The sequence below is a fragment of the Hippoglossus hippoglossus genome, chromosome 6 (assembly GCF_009819705.1).
Source record: "Hippoglossus hippoglossus isolate fHipHip1 chromosome 6, fHipHip1.pri, whole genome shotgun sequence".
In the NCBI taxonomy this organism is placed as follows: Eukaryota; Metazoa; Chordata; class Actinopteri; order Pleuronectiformes; family Pleuronectidae; genus Hippoglossus; species Hippoglossus hippoglossus.
This window is the reverse complement of record NC_047156.1, coordinates 24,657,072-24,679,001: the sequence shown is the minus strand read 5'-3', so window position 1 is coordinate 24,679,001 and position 21,930 is coordinate 24,657,072. Positions and strand designations below refer to the sequence as shown.

General features: G+C 41.3%; 1 protein-coding gene across 1 annotated transcript in view; it reads right to left on the bottom strand.

Annotated features, from left to right (window-relative positions):
• The window catches only part of cttnbp2 (cortactin binding protein 2), an 89,046-nt gene that overhangs the window by 40,877 nt on the left and 26,239 nt on the right, over positions 1-21,930 (bottom strand). Inside the window, exon 3 of the mRNA XM_034587814.1 lies at positions 6,148-6,378. Coding sequence (XP_034443705.1) covers positions 6,148-6,378 — 231 coding nt within the window. The remainder of the gene's footprint in view (positions 1-6,147; positions 6,379-21,930) is intronic.

Below are 21,930 nucleotides of genomic sequence, written 5' to 3'. Positions count from 1 at the left end.
CAATCAAGCTGCACCAAATTAAAAATGCATTTTTTTTTTTCCATCTAGATCCCTGAATTATTTGTTGTGAAGTTGGTAGCGTCAAAATACATGAAGATGCTGGTAACGTGTTGTGTAAATATACAAATTCATCTATATGTGTGTATGTATTTCTATTTGTTCTGTTTTAGGAATACTTTGACTTCCATTATGCTGTATAGCCTTCACTTTACCAGACCTGCTATTGTTGAGGTTGCTGTAGGCTACTTCTTATGAAAACAGGAAAAGCTTCTTTTTTTTTTAATATGCTATATTCCACACTATTAAAGAAACTGTAAAATGAATCCTGGATCTGCCTCGTGATCCTAATCCGCACCAACATTTTATGGGTTTTTCCCTGAGCATGACCACATCCTTAAACCAAGTTTTGTGATAATGCATCCAATAATTTCTGTGTAAAGCTGCTAACTAACAGACAAACAAACAGATGAAAACATAACCTTCATGGAAGATATAATACAATTTGGAATAGCTAGGCCCTTTGGCATAGGTCTTTGACGTGGAATATTTCCCTCCATCCTCAAATTTTTAAAACAGTAAACTGTTAATTTGTTGATACATTTTTCCAATTTACTGTTGATAGAGATAATTGATAGCTGCAGCTTTAACCTCAGCATGACATGTGAGCAGACACATGGAGGCAAGTTCTCAGGCGTCTTCAGGTCCAGACTGACTGATACTGCTAACATGCATCTTTTCTTTCCCTTTTAAAACACAGATCAGCAGTCAAAGCACCACCGTCACAGACTGTAAATGCTTCACGAGCTCCATGAACCTCATGTCAAACATCCAATATCTCCTACAGGCATATTTCACACGTATCGTTTGCTACCCTTACGCCACCTGTCTCACCAGCAGCCCCATCTGTGACGTAGAGCAAATCTTTATCCTGAAGACACCATCCATCACCTGAATAGAGAAAATGTTCGCTACAAACACTGGATTTAAAATTTGACTGTACCTGCTGGAGTTTTATATAGAAAACTCAACTGCTTGTATTCTTGGGCCATGCAACCTAAATCTGAGTCCTTTGTTAGTCACGAAGCCAAAACAAACTAGAATTTCTCAAGGAAAGAATAGATAAATGAGTCAGACAACAAAGCTCGATTAAAGAGAGAGGAGAGTTAAGAGGACATTTTCACAAATAGACAATGGAATAAACCTATCGTTCATGATTTATTCACCATAAACGATGGTTTGGGGTGGCCATGGCTGGCCACCCCAAACTCAGCCAGGGGGTGGCTTTGGTGGAGAGTCTAATTTATCTATTCACAGAGACACAGCGTCTCTTCATAAGGTTGAATTTCGATGACTTGTCAAAGCCCTGGCTTCTATATCTGGGGCACTGCTGCTATTGTTGGCTCAGAGCTGGCTTCACAGAGGGTAGTAGGGCTTAACCAGGGGGCTCGGCACCCAATTGCAAAGACCCCATCACTCTAACAAGCCTCAAAATTATGCCAAACCCTGTCTTAACCGAGACCCCCCCACTCCATCCTTCCCTCCTCCTCTGCGCCGCCACCTCCCATGTTGTAAACCATAAGGGAGTACATGTCACCACCAGCTGATGCTGAGGAGGAGCGGGGGGGTTTAAAAGCGAGGGGGAGCGCTGAGGGAACGCCAGTTGTTACTCAAAAGGAGGTGCTACGACTAGCTGCTAATTGGGTGAGGATTATGTCTGTTGTAAGGCAGCCTAATGCCTCCGAAGAACAGATTTAGGGATGCTGTAAAGGTGCTGACACAATGTGTAGTCCTTTATAAATTGCATACGGCAATTACATACAGACGCCGCCGCCACCACTGATGCCACTATGACAGAAATGCAATGCTGGAAAAGCTTTTGAAAATCTTTCAACTACTAAAGGCCCTGTTCAGACCTGCTATTTACATCCGTCCTGAGAGATGTGATGATGAGCGGACAGCTCTGAGTCGGTCTGTTCACACCTGACTGTGGCTCCTGTAGCCACTTGTGATCAGATCTCACTTCCCCGCTTGATATGCAAATAACCACAACTGTTGTTTGGGTTTTATGACCAAATAATGTTGTCTTTACCCAGCCTGAGTCGTGTGTAAGCACGAACGAGCAAGCAAGAGAGAAAGAAAAAACAAGAGGGGCAAAGGGTTTTTAAACGTACAATTAGTAACTTCGGCCAATAGGGGTCTCTTGATCAAAACAATAACAAAATACCTAGTTTGATGATGTCGTAAAGCAATGTAGGGTCATGGGAGTTGTTGTCTTCACCACCATTGCCGATGACGTGACTCAGGTGCTAATAATGTTCACCGATGAGGTAACATATTATAGTTTAAATCACGTAACCCAGGACAGTAAATAATCATTATCCATTGCAAGAAAAAACGCCAACTGGCTAACTGGGTAACTGACTAGCACTGTGTTTCTCCTTTGTCACACATTTGTCTTGGAAGTTATAAAAGAGACAGACAAAGCCACAGGTAAAGAGCATATGAAACTAATAGATGACTAAAATGAAAGATCCGTTAATTTAAATAAAAAACATAAAATTGGTAATTTCTCTGGGTTTGAACACTGTTGGAAACAGTTTGGATAATGTAAGTACACAAGATAACAAAATATATAACACGGGTCTAGTTTTTTATTTTACTTGTTCAATGGTATACCCTTATGGCTATTACTGTTGGTCTGAATGCAGTTAGGATATAGTTGATCATATTTTTCTTTGTTTGATGGGTTAATAACACATAATGGCATGGTTAACCTTCTTAACTGAATGTGAAATGATGGCCACAGCAGTGTGTGTAAAGTCATCCTTAGACATAGAGTCAGTCTGGGATCACCAACTGAATGAGATTAAACTGGAACTCATTTTTGTGGAGATAATGTGAAGTCACCTCAGGTCGCTCCGTTACTCGCGGGACCAGAGATCCCTGTTGCTTAATGAAATATTCAATGAAGATTACAAGTAGAATCTTTCTTCAAAAAGAGTCTATCCTTACTCCTGAAAGCTGCAGCAAAAAAGCAGCTGATTCAGCTACTGTGGAGAATTGGGGATGAGAGAAGGAAGAAACGGAGGAGGCAGCCTGAGTACTATTTTAAGAAAGGGGAATTTCAGCACCAGTGGTGGTGACCTTGCTTCCAAATCCAGCCTCACATCACAACATCAACAACACTTTGACAGCCTGCACAAAACTGACAAATACAGTGTTTCTTCATCGCTGTGACGGGGTGGGGGGCTCCTTCCGTATTCATGACTGGTTCGAAGAGGAAAAGATGAGCGAGTGGGAGGTGTCTTCATCTTCTCCGTAAACCGATTCAGAGTGTGTTACGTACAAATGCCAGCCTGCCTTCAGCTTGCCTAAGACCTCATGGATAATTCAACAGCTTACTCACCAGAGGATGACAAGAGTGGAAACGGATGGAGGGGGATAAAGATAGCACTGACAATCCCGGTGAAATTCACTCTACCCAGCAACCAGAAGATCCCCCTAGATACATTGAGCCTGAGTCTTTCAGCAGTATTACATTGTCATAGGTCATTGTAACGATTCATCCTGGCCTGATGACTTCATACCCTGCTGCTGACATGCCGTCAGGTGACATGTTGATTTATTTTGTGCTAAACAGGGTAAACTGTGTTTTTGCATAGCTATGTTTCTAGGTCGTTGTTGGGACAGGAAACAACCAAGTTTCCTTTAGAGTTTTCAGGTCAAATCTCGGATTTAACCAAACCAAAGATCGGTGGAGGGAGTGATAGTGCACGACGGCACTGTGCAAAACAAAACATGTGGTAACAGTGCCCTGCTCTGCAGTGAGAACTGTGATAAGAGGATGTAATCAGGCCACAAATGGAAACTGCCAATTTACATTTATTGATGGAAGCAAAGACACACTTTAGACAATCAGCCTCAAAATCTACTTAACCAGCTTTCCTCTCAAAACAGCCGACTCCTACCTCTCCCTTCATTCTTCCACAACTCATCGCTGTGTGTGAGCACCATATATTACTCATGTTGTGGGGACCTAAATCAGTTTACACAGCCACATTATTATTAAGTCCACATAAATGAAAACAATTACATTTTAAGGTGAAGACACGTTTTAAGGTAAGATTATTGTAAAATAAGTAGTTACTATGGATAAGTTTAGAGTAAGTCTCCAGCAAACCAATGTAATGTTCTCTCTCTCTCTGTGTGTGTGTGTGTGTGTGTGTGTGTGTGTGTGTGTGTGTGTGTGTGTGTGTGTGTGTGTGTGTGTGTCAAAGCTTCCATTAGACTAAAACCTATATAATGTCTGTATTATAGAGTTCAGGTACAGGGCACATACACACACTCACTTAAACAGTATGTTCTTTATTACTCACACATTCATCCAGCCTCACATCCAAACACTTTCACACATCCACATATTCCTCAACACAGAGGAGGAGAGGGAGAAAATGGGACAACGCCATAGCAGACAATTGGCTGCCCAGTCCATCACAGCCACATAATCCTAAAGAGACCTGGGACGGACACACACGTTTGTACATTTATCTTAGTGAGGACACTCATTGGCATAATGCATTCTCTAGCCCCTTATCATCAAAACTAAATGCCTAAACCTAACCCTTAACCAAACCCTAAACTAATCTAATTCTAACCCTAAAACCAAGTCTTAACCCTCAAACAGCAATGGGTCAGAAAGTGAGGACCATCTGTACAAGAACATACACACAGTCAGCCATCGAAAACAGAAATATCAGAAAATACAAATTGAGTTCACACAAACTCAACATACCCACACTGCCATTCCTATTCTCCACAGTCATAGAATACAAGACACCACTCAGAAAGACAATTTTCACTTTCCCACATCCTTCTGTAGATAATTTCAGTCACAAAGATTTGTGTGTAAATAAACAGTCTGGTCAAAGAGGAAATGATGTATTCACAGGCCATGTCCAAATTTGATTTACCTTCACTTCATCTGACTCACAGCAGTTACACTGAACTGATAAGGTAATAAATGATCCAGTTTGTAAATGTAAATGATTATTGACCTTGGTGCTGTAGAACTATATCTGCTACTTGATGGATTCCCATTAAAGTTGGTAGAGAAAAACATGGTCCGTAGAGGATTAATCCTAATTATTCTCATCCCCTAATGTCGCCCTCTAGCGCCACCAGCGGGTCAACATTTATATTTAGTTTAAGGCAGGAACTACAGACTGAATTCCTGTAAGCTGAACACAGCCTATGTAGATAGGCAAACAGTACTTTCAGAAGTAGTCAATGCGCAACTGGATTTTCACTGGTTAAAAAAACACTGACACCCACTAACATCTGGCTTTTGTCTGCAATATGAATGGATTGAATCAACATTCACTACTGGGTCAAATTATTCAGCAGTTGAGGTTTTTATCGGCTCCGCCTCCGATCAGCAGTTATGATGCGCATTGAACTTTGGGGCATTGGCACATAAATGCAATAAACTTTTATAGTTCTTGGGAACAACCTGCAACAGCAATTTTTACTTTGTACCGTGCAAGGTGAGGTGAGAGAGCCTCCTAATTTTGGCATGTTCGTGAAGTCAAACATGACACACGGGAAAACAAGAAAGACAAACTCGGCATGTTTGCCCCCGTTTAAAAAAACCTGCCTATATATGCTAATTTTAGTGTAAAGGAGTAATATATTGTGTGTCAAATTTAAAATATATTGTAATAATTGGTACTCCATTACCTGTCTTCATTATCTGTGACTTCAAAGTGCTTTAATAAATAAGTGTGGGACTGGGTTTAGTTGAAAAGCAGTAGATAGTATTTGGCCCAAAAGTTTCTTCTTTAATACATTTTGCTATGCAGCTGATCTCTGTGTTCATTCCAAAAAACGCACTGTTAAAACAAATCCTGAACGGGTTAAGATAATAATTATCACAATCAGACAATCTAAAAAAATTCAGCTCTTAGTTTGCCAGTTGAGACTTAAGTAACTTTTTCCATGATACAAAGGGTAGAAGAAAAGGACACGATGCTAGGGGTATCAAAATGTTCCCATAGCACCAATACTTGGGACATTTAAGTTTCCTTTTCAGAGTCAGAGGTTAGCCCACACACCCACTAACAGAAACCCTCCTCCTCTCTGGTGTCTTACCCTCTTCTGGCGGCTCTCGGCGGCGGCCAGCTGGGCTGACATACGCTCCTGCATCTTCCTGCAGTGTGCCATGACAGCCTCCAGGACAGAGATGGGGCTGGAGCCCAGGGGCCGTCGCTCCGTGGCTTCCCCGGGGGCCCCACATTCAAAGTCCCGCTGGAGTGCCAGGAAGGGGTCGGTCAGGCTGTAGTGGCCGTATCGCTCCTGGAGAAACACCTCCTTCCTCTGAGCCTAGAAGAAGAAGAAAAGGAGAAAACATGATTTACTTGTTCACTATGTGACTGAAAGTTATTTCGACTCCATCCTGACAATATTTAAATCAGGAATCTTAAAATTAGTATCACCACATTAAACTAGAACATACACATAATAGCTGTTTTCAGGGTCTGCAGATTACCCTGATTTTACCATTCACCTATCAACAATGCAGCAGGATATTCTCCAATCAGACGCATTCACAACAACAACAAAATATCAGGAACTTTCAGGCGAGGGGTAGTGTCTGTCTGGGTAGAGCATGAGATGCAAATTCTGCTGCGGAAATCACGTGGTTTCGTTCTCAGCGGTGTCAGCCCTTATCACTAAAAACTCTCAAATCTCAAGTTGACGTCTACATGTTTGGCTCCTCTTTTTCATCAAGAGAGGATCCTGAGATATCATAGTAAACATTTGTTACTCAAGATTTCCTTTTTTTTCTTGAATGCTCTTGCAGCGTCTCATTCCCAGAGCGCGTCATGGCCCAAACGCCCTCGGTTAGCGTGTCCTCTGACATCAAACAGCAGATAATAAGAGAGCACGCACTTATTTATGGTTATAATGAGGCTTTGAGCGTGACACCACTCTACTTTTAAGTTCAAGCAGATTCAGCACACAGCCCCTCCCTCACCCTCAGGACCTCAGGAGGAGGTTCAGTCCATCGAGCCGTGCCACGGCCCCCGCACACCCCCACCCCACCACTGACCACGGCCCCCGCACACCCCCACCCCACCACTGACCACTGTGAGCCCGCCTGCCTGACTCCACAACCACTCAGCACCGCAACAGGCAAGGCTGCTCTCGGATTACAGAGATGAGATGGAGATGGGAGATAGAGTCCTCCAAGCGTGTCGGAGGTGAGAGCAGCAGGCCTCCGGTGTCATTCCAGCATAATGTTAAACTGAGTGATCACAGCCAGAACACGTATCATGGTGCATTCCAGGCCTTAACTGAGCACCTGCCAAATACTTAAAAAATATGTTTTGTGGAGGATTTAACTAGACCAGCCTCAACTGACTGCAGACATCCACCACGACGGAGAAGTACTTCAACTGCACAGCTGCTACTTCTAAAGTGTACCATTCATCATCCAGCTCTGCCTTCCAACAGAATGTAAACAGAATGATGTTCAGCAGATGCTCTCTGATCAGCATGTGAACGCTGGCTGAAGGTTATGGCCAGTAACAACAATAACAATTCAAACTCAAAGAAAACAGCAGGTTAGGTATGATTTGAGATTTGTGTGTTTACCAAAGTTCAGAAAACCTGCCTGGAACTTCTGGAAACATCCAACTTACATTAAATAAATAAACAAAAATAAATAAATTTTGCTGGGGCCCAGGCCCATTGGCCCCTGACGTGTTCCAGTCTTCCAATATGACAAATTGTTAAGAATTGTATTTTCTAAAGTTTACACAATGTGCTTGAACATAGAACAATTTAAAAAATATATATATTCTGGATCCACCACTGTCAGATGATTGAATGCCTACATTTGTGTTTTTCCATCAGTCCCATGTGAGGAGACACAGCAGGGACACCAACATTTAAAAAAGCAAAATCTGAACGGAAATGTCATCGGTTGAATGTTTACTTGGTCTATATTAAGTAAAGTGTGCAAACAAAATATACTTCCACCTACTCCACATACAGCGAAGAGTACAGTTACATCAACAATGTTGCAGGTTTTACATCCTTCTTCTTGAATTGCTTCTTAGAATCATTTATATTTTAAAATCAAGTTGGTAGCAGAAGAGGTTAGTTTTTTATATTTTAGCCTCTCCTAAGCAATTTTTTTTTTACCCTGATTTGATATCGTACGAATTGCGGGGGATTCAAACCCCAACAACCTCTCACTTTTAACATCCCAGCCAGGTTTCGAGACAGGTGCTCACTTCAAATAGCGAGATGAGTCTGAACGATCCCGTAAACGATTGAATGTGATGAAGCGCCTGCAAATAAAGTCCAGTGTTACCCAAACTGCTGTAGTTGGCATCGCTCGGTCCTGAGTAGAGTTACAGGAACATTATCCCTCTGAAATATGCTCTTAATCATTCTGACCACAACCAGATGACCACTTATCCAATGGTCAAATAATACCCGACCAAACCCCACTTGGCTGCATTGCAGCAGCTGCATGGACACCAGACCTTCTGACCATAAGTGGTGGTGAGAGAGTGTAATAACTCAGGGAGGGAAAGAAAACAGCAGAAGCTTCCAGACACAAAGTCCACAAGAGCAGAAATGTAGATTTAAGGAGTATGAGAGGGAGAAAAGGATGATTTATTGAGAATGTTTATTATTAATTTTCACATTGAGCTGGAGGGTACTCGAAAAAAAATTAAAACATGTAGTTTAAGTTCTCTTTCTTTTTTCTTGACTACATTTCACTGAGAACAATCTCAACAAATATCAACTCCTAAACAGCTTTAACACCTCCTTTTCTCTTCGTTCCTACTTTCTCTTGTTCAGTGAGAGAAGGAAACTCTTCCTTGTGCTGCCAGGATTTACTACCGTAAAGACTGAAAAAGCTGAGCAGGTTAAAATAAGACTACCGTAAAGACGAGAAAGGCGTGCAGGTTCAGCTTGCTCTTTGGGTGAATCCATGCTTTGATTAGGGGCAGCCACATTCCATATGACGCGTCGCCTCAGCCCTAATCTTTAAGCTTCCAGGCTACCTTCCCCTTCACAAAGCCGAACACGAGAGTAAATAAAAGTTTCGAGGGGATTCATTTCTATCAGCTACATAAGGTTGGTGAGGGAGGAATAATTAATAACTAGGCGAGAGACATTTCAATGAAATGTGGAGGCGAGAAAACGACAAAGCACCGAAGGACGGACAGCAGCAGGAAGGTGTTGCAGGAGGCTTTGCCAAAGAAGGAGATGACAAGATGTGTGTTTGGAGTACCACACACACACACACACACACACACACACACACACACACACACACACACACACACACACACACACACACACACACACACACACACACACACACACACACACACACACACACACACACACACACACACACACACACACACACACACACACACACACACACACAATGAGCAAAGCAGCGCTAAGATTGATGGTGAAAGCGGACAAACTGAGGCAGAGCTCGATGCTGATGTTCTGGCTGTGAACAGGCCAATATAAACACACCACAGAGGAAAGGTAGGAGTGGAAAGAATCTAATTCTCTCTCTAATAAACACACACACACACACCTTTCTATTTGGTGTGTGCTGGCCTCATCTCTTTACCTCTGTTCACAGTGGACCATTAATCACTTTAGAAACATATGAAACTGTACTAAAGGAGTTGTCGCATGCACCAGTTAGAAATCTGCTGCCTACAATTACAACAAAGTCAACATCAAGAACTCGACTTGGGCTGCAAATAACATTTTTCAATCGAGCAATCAATCCCAAGCTGTAAAATAACAGTACAAAGCCTGTAACACCTCCCAAGTCGGTGCCTTTGAATTAACTATTTTATCCAATTAACAGGTCAAAACCCCCAAATTGTTGATCGATTTTCACATATAAGGGTTAGGGTTACAAATGAGAAGCTAAAACAACAGAATCTTTGGTTTTTGCTCCATAAAAATCAAAATCGTCAACAGAGTTGCCAGCTCAGTGAGTTCTAAACTCAAACACAGCAGACACTTCATTTTCTGAAGCTGAAATCCCCAGCAGCAGGGACAGCACCATCTGTACCATCCAAAAGTGATCCTCTCCAAAGCTCTGAGGTAAATAATCAGGAGCAATGCAGGCCACCTTTAAATCACCCTTCAACTCTCAGGATCTTCCAGTAAATATTTACAGAGAAGCTGAGCCCTTCCAGCTCCCAGTCTGCCGGCCGCTGCTCCTCACTTCCACATTAGGATCAGTAAATATCTGATTGAACAGCGTTTTTTGGTTGTTACTTTGTGTGTGTGTGTTCAAAGAAAAGAAAAATAAATAAATGAAGTGGCCATCATTTTCATAGTGTTACCCTCCACTTCCAATCTTCATTTCCTTTCCTGTTTTAGATCATTAAAATAATTTTAATTCGAATTACTCCAAATTCAAAAGAGGTTGATGCTGTGGCTGCAAGAATTCACTTGTCACAGCTCAACATGGTAAAAACTGTAGCTTAACTCAGTGTTAGGACGCTCCATCAATGTTGTGTTCAACACTTGAGGCTTTGAGTGTAAACATATCAGAATTGGCATATTTTAATTTGTTTAGTCTAATAATTAGGCTAACATTAGGTTGGTTAATGATTTGGTTCAGGTTAATATAGCCGCAGAGTAGGTTGCACACAGTGGACTGTGGCCAATTAAGTCAATATGCATTTGTTTTGCTCTCATCGCCAATCGTTTAGTTGAAGAGTGTGTATGACTTTAGTTTAGCAAGATTTTCTTAGGTAGAAAACAGCTCTGTAGTAAAGCAGCAGTGTTTCATTTTCATGTAATATCAATTGATTATATCTAAAAACGTTTAAAGGCTGAGTTCCACATATTGTTTGTGACACCAAAACAAACTGTAGTTTGTTCATTTCAGAAAGCAAGATGAAGAAAACCTTTCCTCGCATTCAACCCTATGCGTCTTGTTTGTGAATATCTCCTGGTTGTAGGCTCAGGGTCATGGGTCACTCTATTACAGCATCCGGCTCAGGAGCTAAATCCTTTGAGAACTCATCAGCTGTCACACACTCTGCCCCCCTGAGGCTCTATTGATCCCATAGATCCATTGGACGTCATTAGAGGAGAGCTACATTATACAGTACAAGCTTAAACCAGCAGAGGTTCTGTTGTCACTAATGTTCCTAATGCTTGTATTTAGTAGATTTAAATTCTAATTACTTTTACTGTGACAGTTTTGAAAATGTTTGAAATAAAAAGTGTTGTTGGGTTTGACTCATACTTTGAATCACTTATAGAAACTTTATTAACAAGGTCCACTTACTAGGTTTTACCACTGTATCTCAAGTTCTTCATGCACTTCACTCATTATTTCATTGATTCGTACAATATGATTTAATACTCTATACCAAGCAAGTAAAAGGACTGTGAGAGATCTACCTCTGTAAAGCAGCCTGGAGTATCTTTACCTTGAAAGGCACTATATAAATCCAAGTTGTTATTATCATTACTATTATTAGCGAGCTTTTTGCACTTCTGCCCCATTTCTGTCCTCCCTGCCCCAACTATTGATACTTCTTTTTAAACATTGTTAAAGCGTAGGGTAGCTGTAGTACCGGTGACACTAGGTTGTGCCTCTATGTACTGGCAGCGGAACTGCTGGTTTATCTACTGCATTGCCTTCAAAACAAGTTGGTTTATGTACTAAACTAAACGCCAGGACACTACGGTATGAAGACGCGCATCTCAAAAATCAAGATAGACTAGATTCTAGTCTATCTTGATTTTTACTGGTTGTTATGAAAATAACTTGTTTATTTTTAATTTCATCTTAAATTTATCAAACATAATTCTTTAGTGTTTTCTTTGCTAAATTTTTCTCATTGCAGATGGTTTTAGAAAACCGCAATGGATAAATTCAAACTTTCTTAATATCTATTCTTTACAAAAAAACATACAGTATCCACCAGATATGGTTTCCCTTTAAACTGTACATAAACATCCGATATGATTTTCTAAGTCATGACCACTATTCATTTAAAAGAAACTCTAAGAACTGATGCATTTCTGGTTTCTCAAATAAGAGGGGATTCATCTGTAAAACTCGTATTAAATTGTCCATGTTTCACTTACACAGAGTGAACTGCAGCCGACTGAGCTCCAGCCATCACTGTTTCATGTAGTTTAATTAGGTTGTTTACCTACTGGTTCAGATGGGGATAATGTCACTGTATTTCCAAGAGAAGAAACAGTAACTCTATAGTATTTACAAGTGCAGCCGTGGTGGAGGGCTTGGAGCAAGATCTCAGTCAGTATTATTAGCATCAACCTTTACAGGCATGCTGCAGTCAGTGGGTGAGAGGGTTCAGGGACCACAGCCAGAGAGAAAGCAGAGAAATAGTGATGGATCACCGCAAAAGAAGAAGGTAGGAGAGGGATGAGACAGGTGGGAGGTGGAGAAATGACAATCGCTGCAAGGCAGGACGGTATAACAACGAGTCAGAGGGAACGAAAGTGCGACAGAGTGAGCAGCTAAACAGGAAATAAAAAAAACTGGGGCAAAGAAAGAGCCCTCGGCAGAAAGAAGCGGAGGGTGCTCCAAACTTTACATGGCGGAGAAAAAAAATCACCATGTAATGTATTCAATTCAAGTGTCTCATTCAACTCCTTTCATTGACTGTGTGAACATCACGTCAGTGGCCAGCAGCCAATCACGCCACAAAATTCACCATCGAGCCAAACAGAGGAGCTGTCCATGTCCATTAAAACAACCACACAAGCAAAAACCGTGAATGGAAGGAGAGGGATGAGCCTGAGGGTGCTGTCGAGATGCTTGGCTTGGTTTCCAAAAGGCAGAGGGTTAGGGGTTAGAGATGGAAAATGTGGGAACATGAAGAGCAGACAATGACAAGGACCCCTGCTGCTGCTGCAGAAGCACCCCCCACACCACTAAATACTGAGAAGTACACATAGACTGTATATAAAGATGGATAGCATGTCTTTACTGCCTCCCACTATCCAGACAGGAAGCCAAAATGTCCTAGACACGAACACTGCCATCTTGCGCATTTGAAGTCAGAGTCTGCACAGATCAGTGAATGGAGCCGCACTAATGATACACACTTACTCGACCAATCATGAGTCAGTCTCAGCTGTTTCACGCCATTTTTATAGCATAAAACCAAACTTACCATTAAACTATGCAGTTGGACAAACATCAGTGTGATAAGAAAATGACAGAAAACATATTTGAGAAAAATATATTTGACATGAAATTTTTTGTTGGGTCGATGTCCCATTAGCTAACATGGAGGAGGGGGGATTTTTGACCTGTTCTGCAGCCAGTGCCCATGTGGCAATAAAGACCCTTTGGCTTCCTGTTGGTTTTATACAGACAAATCAAAGATGAAAAGAAGAGAAGCTTTCTTCTCATGTTGTATTCTGCACAAAGCATGAACACTGACGCAACATGATACGCACATCAGTCTAATCAGTCTAATCAGTCCAAACAAAGACTAGATGATCAAACGCTGACATCATTTCATCTTCTCTCGGCCAGTGGTTCATCACAGCACTGCTTTGTGTTTTATATTCACTGAGAGTAAAGAACCTCATCTGAGCTGAGTACAAACATCCTGACCTGAATCCTGACATTCTGGTGTGTGTATGCAGAGGTATCTCTAAAGACTTTCAGTCATCCAGGTCATGTGATCTAAAACTGCAGGGCAACTAACTAATGTAAAGCAAGTCCAGTTACCTTTGACGCACATTCACACATGTTAACAGATGAACTACCAGACGAAACAGATTTAAATTCAAGACATTTCACTTAAAGACTGGTACTGACATGATTGAGTAAAAAATAACATCTAATAGTAGATTAACAGAAGCTTAACAACAATTATGATGATTAATTAATTGTTGCAAAAACAAAAAAATGTTGGTTCATTGTCTGACAGTGGATAAACAGACATGCAATTTGTCCAGAAATTAACCTGGAATTTTTGTTTATGTAGCTATTCAATATTTTGTAAACAATACGTTTTGATTTGAATTGAAAGGATCTTATATAGATTGACAAGAATGGCACTCAGTAGAGCACATACCTCCGCCAAGGCCCAACAGTCTCCTTAAATTAAACCAAGCCGCACCAATTATATTTATATAGAATTATATTCCCTGGAAGAACATCAAAAAATAAGAATAACCAGTCTTGCAACAACAAAACAAATGAATAAAGACACAAATACACAACAATAAAGACCTATGTTTTGCTGCTAGTTACAACTTTTATTTCTGTCACATGTATTTATAGTTAATGAATTTAATTTCTATTGATATCCAAATTGTGTTATTGTGACAATACTAAGATTTATGTTAAGTGATGACAATTGCACACAAGACCTTTTATAACATTTTAATACATCTAATAAGACATATTGATGTCTTGTTAATAATATATTTCTTCAGTGCTACATTCAGCTTTGTGCAGTGAGCAGCAGTCCAGCAGAATAGGATGCAAATATATGGAACGAGCAGAGAGCCTGGAGGAGTACAGTACAATCCCAGCTGCTAAAGCTGCAGTGCTTTATCGTGCAAATAGTCCTAAGTGGAGCCGGTTTCCAGCCGCAGGGCCCCTAATCAACACTTCCTGTCAGCTGCTGTGCTGCCGGTCACGCCTGTTCCGAGGCTCGCCGGGAGGACGGTCGCGTCAATATATCGACCTCTCCCTCCGCGGGTTCTTGTTTCAGCCACACAGGGTCGAGGCAGTGTGGCGTGGTTATCGACTGCGTCCTGTCCAGGCCACTGTTTCTACTGTTTAAACTGAAGAAGCTCTAAGATCTGGTATTTTGTTGATGTTTTGTGATCAACACCCGGTGTGACAACAGGGCTCAGTGCCTGGCTCCAGGACAGCTGGGATTCGAACATTTGTTCAAATGCAATTATTCTGTGTAATTTGATTTTGAACTTTGAGGTTTGAAGGCTGGTCTTTTTAGTTATTTCTAGGTTATGTTATCATCTTGTTTGTTTCTTTTGTTGGGGCAGATCCAGGAAAAACTGTGTAGGACAGGGCTGAGTGATGGTTGAAATCATTAAAAAAAATATATAGATTTACATATAAAATGGAAAAATGTATTAACGATGATTCCCTTTTAATTATTCACTTTTTGGTTGATCGCTGATCATATACTGGTTTGTTTTAAAGTCTATTAGTTATTGCTTAAGAATTCTTCATTTGGAATTTGTAGAGTGATATCATAAGCAACTATTGAATGATTGTAAAACACGTGTACACAGATCTAACCCTAACACTTGACTGATACCTGGACATAAACAGCATCCCAGAAGCTAAAATTGGGTCAATAAAAAGGTTTCTGGGAAATCTTGTGGAGCTGGAAATCCCATGTGTTTAGTGTAGATTGCAGTAAACAGATTACCCTCTACTTTGCCTTGAGGAGTCTTTTGACATACTAACAACCACAAACCTGTGCCATTACCGCCACGCTAAGACGAAATGAATTTACCAAAATGACACCTCAGAGCATCGACAGCTCAGCAGCCCCTCAGTGATAACCGACCTGATTTATGTTCCACTCCTGAGGTGCCTCCTCATTTTCTTCAATCTCTATTTAGTTTTCTAGGTCAGAGATATAACAAGCTGACAAACTGCATCGAGCGAGGAACGAGTTAGGAAATGGTACTGGCTGAAAATACGAGAAGGAGACCTTGTTGGATCCATTTCTGGTCTCTGAAGATATGGAAGCCCCCAAAACATTGGAGGGCTCTGAGTGAGTGAGTGAGTGAGTGAGTGTCTCAGCCGGTGGTGTATATTCCCTTGGGATTCACTGACCCTTGGGAAGATGGCAGGAATCCTGAGACCCATCTGTCATTCTCACACACAAACACACACACACACACCAATTAACTCATCTCTGCTTCAATGCTTCACATCGATTATCCCAAATTATCAGTCAATGAGCTGTGATGTGGCAGTGAAATTTAAACCCAATAGAACAGAGCACAAAATACACTCTGGACACTTTGTGGACGAGGTGTCAACTACAGCTCATGAGTAAATGAAGAAAGGAAAAGGACGTGAACCGTGACTGCAGGTCTGCTCTGGAATAAGTCACTCCAAAAAGGATGATGTGGAGCACCAAACTGCTGACCATGCTGGTAAACTGGCCAAATCAGCAGGTCGATCAATAGTTAAAAAAAAAAATCTGTGTATGTCGTTTTTGAGATGAGATTGTAAATGGCCGCTGTCTCCTGCCCGTCATAACTTAAATTCACCTACAATATCAAAGCAGACACCTCTCAACCTATCCTCACTTTCTCAGTTTGAAAACCTCTGGCCTGGAATAAGCAGCAAATGCTCTGAGGCAGACCACTCAGAAACACACTGTAACATTACTGTATGCCCACTCATATCTCCATCAGCATCCAGAGCACTGACGGTTGGTGGTTACTCCAACACTGAATCAGATAGTTCTGCCAGCAGTGAGTGAGTGAGAGGGAGCACATGACACTCGATGACCTGCAATCATGAGGGATTTCATTTTGCTGGGGGAATCAATATGTGGAAAAGGATTTGATTTGACAAAGAGAAACAGATATCAGAGGGTGAGCTGTGGATAGAGGAGGTGGAGGACGTACAGTATAAATTAGACTGAGATAAAAAAGGAGAAATAGATGTTCGGAGGGAGAAAAGAGGAGGAAAAGCCTTGGGACTGACAGTCTGATGGGGGGGGGGGGGGGGGGGGGGGGGGGAGAGAAGGGGAGGATGAAAGGGAAAAGATGAGTAAGAGCGAAATGCAGCAGAACAGACGATTACTGCCTCCACTGCTCGGCTGTGTTCCCACATAGCTACGACCCATCTCATACAATGTGTGGACATTTTCTAAGTGTCACTGAGCCTGAACCGCAATCGCCTTTTTATCACCTCCAACTCGTGCAGTGGGAAGATGACAAATTCTTACTTCCCTAGGACACAACAGTCAGGAGGTTACAGAGAAATCCTGACTGAAATAACTAACTGAGAAACAATATGTGCACTATATTCACTATATGAATCAGCATAGTTTAGAGTAGAGCAGTGAGACAATAGACCAGTGAGTGAGTGTTTAAGGAACCATTCAGACTCTTAATTACAGTGTCTTTACATGGCTGCTATAAATAAAGCTCACGTTCACATGACACATGTCAAAAACCAAGACATAATGAAGTTGTGTGTCGCTGCACAATAATTATGGAGTTTTGAGGTTCACCATAAACCACAGTGAGTGCCTGCAGCTCTAACTGTTTGCATCATGACTAAAAACCCTGGAGCTGTGTGTCCGTCATTGTCATGGAATACAAGTCCAAACTTCCTTCATCGCCTTCACAATAAAAGCCATAACCATGTCTTTGCTTCAAGGCTCTTATGACGAAAACAGGATGTGGAACTGCTGGATGCTCTTGAATTTAACAAGTCTGCCACTCGAATATGATGCACTGTTTGGGTTTTTCCTCTGACAAAACATTGGGTTTTTCCTCTGACAAAACTCTGATGTTAAGTATTGAGTGAGTGCTTTCCGCTGTGAATGAAAAGTGCTATTGATGTGTGAATGTTGTATTCTCCTCCTCCATCGCACAGATTGGAAGTAAACGAGAGGAGAAGGGTTGCCACTGATACATTTATGTAAGTGACCTATGTCTGAAAAATGCGTGTGTCCCAAAACACACATCATGTACATGCAAAAGATAAAGTATATGTTGTTCTATAGAAATCCCAGACAGAGCACACAACGTCACCCAATGTCTTCTTCTAAAAAACCCACACAAATCAGTTCACTGCAATAATGATACTCGGTGGTGGTACTTTATAAACTGAGACCACAGTCAAATAAACAAATCAGTGGATGCTTGTGGCGTCATGTCTGCAAACTATTTTATTTGACCGGCCACTGGGACTGATTCCAAAATACATCACTCACTTTGTCTCTCTGTGATTGGTTGAGAGGTAGGAGGAGGAAGGGGGGTGTTGTGATGCTTAGGAGCGTCAGTGCCGTCAGCAAAGGCAGAGTGGTGACATTACAGTGACATCGGTGAGGAACCAGGCCACTCTTATATAACCAACCCAGCAGAGGAGACTACACCAGCGGCAGGACGGAGATGATGAGCTCTGTACTGTGGTTCAGCTTTTAAAAAAGGTCACCAACACCTGCAACTTCCAAATATTAAGATGTTTTAATGAATTATTACTTCTTGTGATATTCATAGTAAGGTAAAACGTGATTTCCTAAAAAGGAAAATCGGAAATTTTACCTAAATCGGAATTGATCGCCTCAGCATGGAAGATTTTAGACTTGAAATGATTTGTCAGTTTATCAGTTAGCCGTCAGAAAATTAATTACCAACTATTTTGGTAATCAATTGATTCTTTAAGTAATTTTTAAAGAGGAAACACCATGTCTGATAGCTTCTAACATTATATAAACTAAACCATTAGTTGATTAATCAAGAAAATAATCAGCAGACTAATAGCATGAAAATAATTTTGGTTGCAGCCCTAATCACCTTGTTTCAGCATTTTATTGGAGCTATATTGTGTTTACACTTTTTTTTTTAAGGCTATACAATCACATAAAAAAGGGCTTTAGATTTCTTTCTCATCGTCTTTTTTCAATTTTAAGGGACATTTTCCCCCAAAATTCAGCCTGACATGTCTGGGACCTCCACTAGAATCTAAAATGACTTTAATATCTGTGGATTTGAACAGATCCCCCAAGAGGTCAGTGACGTCTAACAAGGAATCAGGTCAAGATTTGACCCCCAAAAACTAAAACACAGAAAGAGTCCTTTTTAAAAGAAGCATTAGCATTTATTTAGTGAAGACAGAAGCACGAACACACACATGCACTCATACACCTCCACTGTTAATGTGTTACTATGCAGAGTAGAGGCTGTGGGGGGCCTAAAGTGGAGATATTTTTACCCAGAATGCCATTCGGCGGCAGCTTTCTCCTGTCATGTTTAATGAGCTTGGCTGATAGCGTCAATGAAATTTTGATGAAGCCCAAGATACTGTATGCCCACACACAGACACACACATGCACAGGAAGACACTCCAAAACACAAGCACACACAAGGGACAGAAAACCCACACGCAGACACACACACTATAAACCCATATTCCCAAAGCTTGCAGCTGAGTTATCTGCAGTGTGAAAAAGTAGCTTACGATCAAACGATAAGTAATCCTCATGTGAATGAGCACAGAGACCCACTTTATGTGGTCATGTGATGTTTCATCACTGCACACGAAGTCTCCTCTGTCCTTCACGGACATACTAACCAATAAAAATCACAACTGCTCGTTCCCAGGACTTCCTCACCCTCCTACCTTAAATCTCTCCTACACTAACAATGGCATCCCCAACAAGTCTGATTTTAGGCTGGATATCAGCCAATCACCCGCCGACGGAGACAGAGGTTCCTCCTTCGCCACAGCTTCTGAAGCAATCAAATCTAATGTTCTCAGGACTTCTTTAGCATTGGTTGGTCATGGTCTTTAAATGGCTCCAGCCTAAAGGAGAATTTAATTTGTCTATGTTCCAGGAGAGCTGAAGTATCCCATGATGCTCTGAATGCTGGTAAAGGGGTTTTTCCACCCTGAAGTGAAGTGAGGGAAGAGGAAAAACACAGAATAACTGGTATTTTGTGTATCAAGTGCAAAGTTCATGATAAACAGACATCGTTTTACAGCTGAACTGAGGAGGTTGGAATTAAAACCCAAATGTTTTGTGTGCTCGTATGTTAGTTTGGTTCCTGAGCACTCAGGGTTTCTGGTTTGTTTTGTTTGTAATTGGACGGCAGCTCTGAAACTATCAGTTACAGCTTTTATAAGAAAATAAACTAACCTGCGCAATAGAGGCTGATATTGTTTTCAATCTATTTAATTAAACCTTATTGAAATGAATGAGAGTTAGATACCAAGTTTGTCCTGAACTATAGAGCTTTAGCCAGGAGGTTAGCTTAGCTTAAGACTGCATTTTAGTGAAAGTAAAAGCATTGTGGACCCCGTTTACAAGCTTTCCCATCCAAGACTGTAGACAAAGATGGACGACATGACTGCTCCCCAAAAGGGAAGCCAAAGCATATTGATTGCTACCTGGTGGCGGGCTGCAGTTTAGATTGACACCTGAAACTTGGCTTCATCCCACAATGTGGGAGGAAGTGGAAATGCATCATCCATCTTCATATACAGTATGTTTGTAACATTAGGGTGAATACAGTATGTCCCAACTCCAGCTTCATGCATGTGGCATATCTTGCTGTGAAACTAATCCTTTAATAATGTGACTCTGGGCAGTTTGGTGTATATATGCTTAATAAAATTCAAATACCTGCAGTGAAAATTACATTTAGATGGCTATAAATAAAAGCTACAAAAGAAATCACAATGCATTTAAAGCCTATAAATATCTTTATGCATCTGTTTTTCAGACTATCACAACCCACACACACAAAAACACAAAGTTACACTTGCACACATAAGAGCCAATGAGCTTTTCAGTCCTTCAGCTATATGCAAATATTCTTTCTGAAGACATCATGCAGGACAGAGAAAACAAACCGAGGCATACACTTCATCTCTCACACACACACACACACACACACACACACACACACACACACACACACACACACACACACACACACACACACACACACACACACACACACACACACACACACACACACACACACACACACACACACACACACACACACACACACACACACACACACACACCTTGCAGCTGTGTTGAGGGGCTCTGCTGCCCAATAGACGCAGCTCCTTGCAGCCTATTTTTATCCTTAATGCCACAGTAAACCAACACAGGCCTGCTGCTTGATTAAACCTCATAGTCCCTGTGGGCAGAAGCACAAAAAGCCCCCAACATCTAATAGGGCCACAAGTGTGTTTATTTCTTACCCTCTGTGTGTGTGTGTGTGTGTGTGTGTGTGTGTGTGTGTGTGTGTCAGTCATGTGCATGCATTTCTATTATTCTGATTAAATGTGTGTCAGCACTTTATACCCGGCTGATTTAACCTCGTACTGGAAAAAAAAAATCTGTATACTCATACGGGTACAGTCATCGGACAAAACCAAAAAGCTGGTTTGTGGATAAATACAAATCTTAAGTGCTAATAATCAATAACTAGATGCACCCGCACCGACAGACAAACACACATATAAACACACACCTCAGCAAATGTCAACACTCATGCACTAAGCCTGAATGTGTGTATTACCGCCAGCTTGGCAGCAGAGGTGAAATGAAAAAGGCAGAGGTACAAGCCAAAGGAATCAGATTCAACTGCTCCTCTGATATCACATCAGTTAAAAAACAGGCCTCAGCAACCCTGAACACCTAACCACACACACACAGCCCAATCACAAACAAAGACAAATATAGACTGAAAAACAACACTGTGATGCTCCAGCCAGAAAACAACATCTAATTAAAGCAGTAAATACTACATTTAGAAATGACAAAAACAACACAGGACGTCTGAATAGGGGGTTACCTGCTTCAGGGGCTGGTAATGAGGACACAATGTCTCAACCACCAAACCAATCTCTTTTTATAGAAGATTTCAGTTCGTGACTGTTGGTCACTCTTCTCTCTGAGAAAGACTGGTGTGTTCAAAGCTGTGTAGAGCATCACATTTAAGCACCAAGGTTAGATTCCCAGGCAGAAGTGAGAGGAAGGAGCAGCAACTCTCAACTTTTGTTGGAGCTCAAACAATTAATCAGTTTACAGAAATGATTTTTCAATAGATTTCATTATTTTTGTTGCCTTTAAGCAAGAATACAAGATGTTTTTGCCAATAAAAAGCAAGAAG